This window comes from Prionailurus bengalensis, chromosome C2 (assembly GCF_016509475.1).
Source record: "Prionailurus bengalensis isolate Pbe53 chromosome C2, Fcat_Pben_1.1_paternal_pri, whole genome shotgun sequence".
In the NCBI taxonomy this organism is placed as follows: domain Eukaryota; kingdom Metazoa; phylum Chordata; class Mammalia; order Carnivora; family Felidae; genus Prionailurus; species Prionailurus bengalensis.
In genome coordinates, this window is record NC_057350.1 from 98684923 (window position 1) to 98685710 (window position 788).

At 37.2% G+C, this 788-nt stretch overlaps 1 protein-coding gene across 1 annotated transcript; it reads left to right on the top strand.

The window, feature by feature from the left end:
• The first annotated feature begins 303 nt into the window (after positions 1-303).
• LOC122492386 (protein CEBPZOS-like) lies at positions 304-513 on the top strand. Its single transcript, XM_043596068.1, has one exon. It carries the CDS (start codon positions 304-306, stop codon positions 511-513), a length of 210 nt encoding a protein of 69 aa, XP_043452003.1.
• Positions 514-788: the final 275 nt, after the last annotated feature.

Genomic DNA, 788 nt, shown 5'->3' on the forward strand with positions numbered 1-788 from the left:
GTTCTGCCTAGAGGTTAATTGTTGGTCTAGTACAAATACATTTGACCTCTTCCTCCCTTGGGTACCCTTCTTTGATCTCATTTCTAGTCTTTTCTCTCCATCTCCACTATTCCAAACTTGTTTTTCGACCCACAGAGATTTTTATATTTTTACTATGTACAGCCATTTAGTACTATATGGTATTGTTATATATGGCTTAAAGTTTTATAGAAATGGTATCAGATGTAAGCGTCTCGGGTACAGCATTATAAACAGCAATGCAGTTCTCCCTTGCTGCCCACTCACCTGCCTGTTGGTTACATGATGGCCCACACTGTGGAACCACTGGCCAAGAAGATCTTTAAAGGAGTTTTAGTAGTTGAATTTGTGGGTGTTTTTGGAGCATGTTTTTTGTTTAATAAGATGGACACAAGCCAAGATGTCAGGCAAACAATGAGCAAGAAATTTCCCTTCATCTTGGAAGTGTATTACAAATCCGTTGAGCCTTCTGGAATGTATGGAGTCAGAGAATAAGATGAATAAAAATGGTTGAAAAGCAAAAATTAGCTGTTTGAGACCTTCATCGGGGAGAAGAAAGGTGAGCACACAGTACTGTAACCTCCTGACCCCACAGAACAAAACAGGAACTTCTCTTGTGCCGTGGCTTACTGTCATTTTCCACCCACTATGCAGATCACCCGCTTTTGTTTGTTGCTTTCCTTCTGCATTTATTTATTTATTTATTTTTTTAGTTAACTATAATGTTTCTTTTCTTTTAGTTTTTTAGTTTTTTAGTTTTTATTTAAATT

Bases quoted from the DNA above. Each gene is read 5' to 3' on its own strand.
- LOC122492386 (XM_043596068.1), top strand. From the start codon at position 304: ATGGCCCACACTGTGGAACCACTGGCCAAGAAGATCTTTAAAGGAGTT.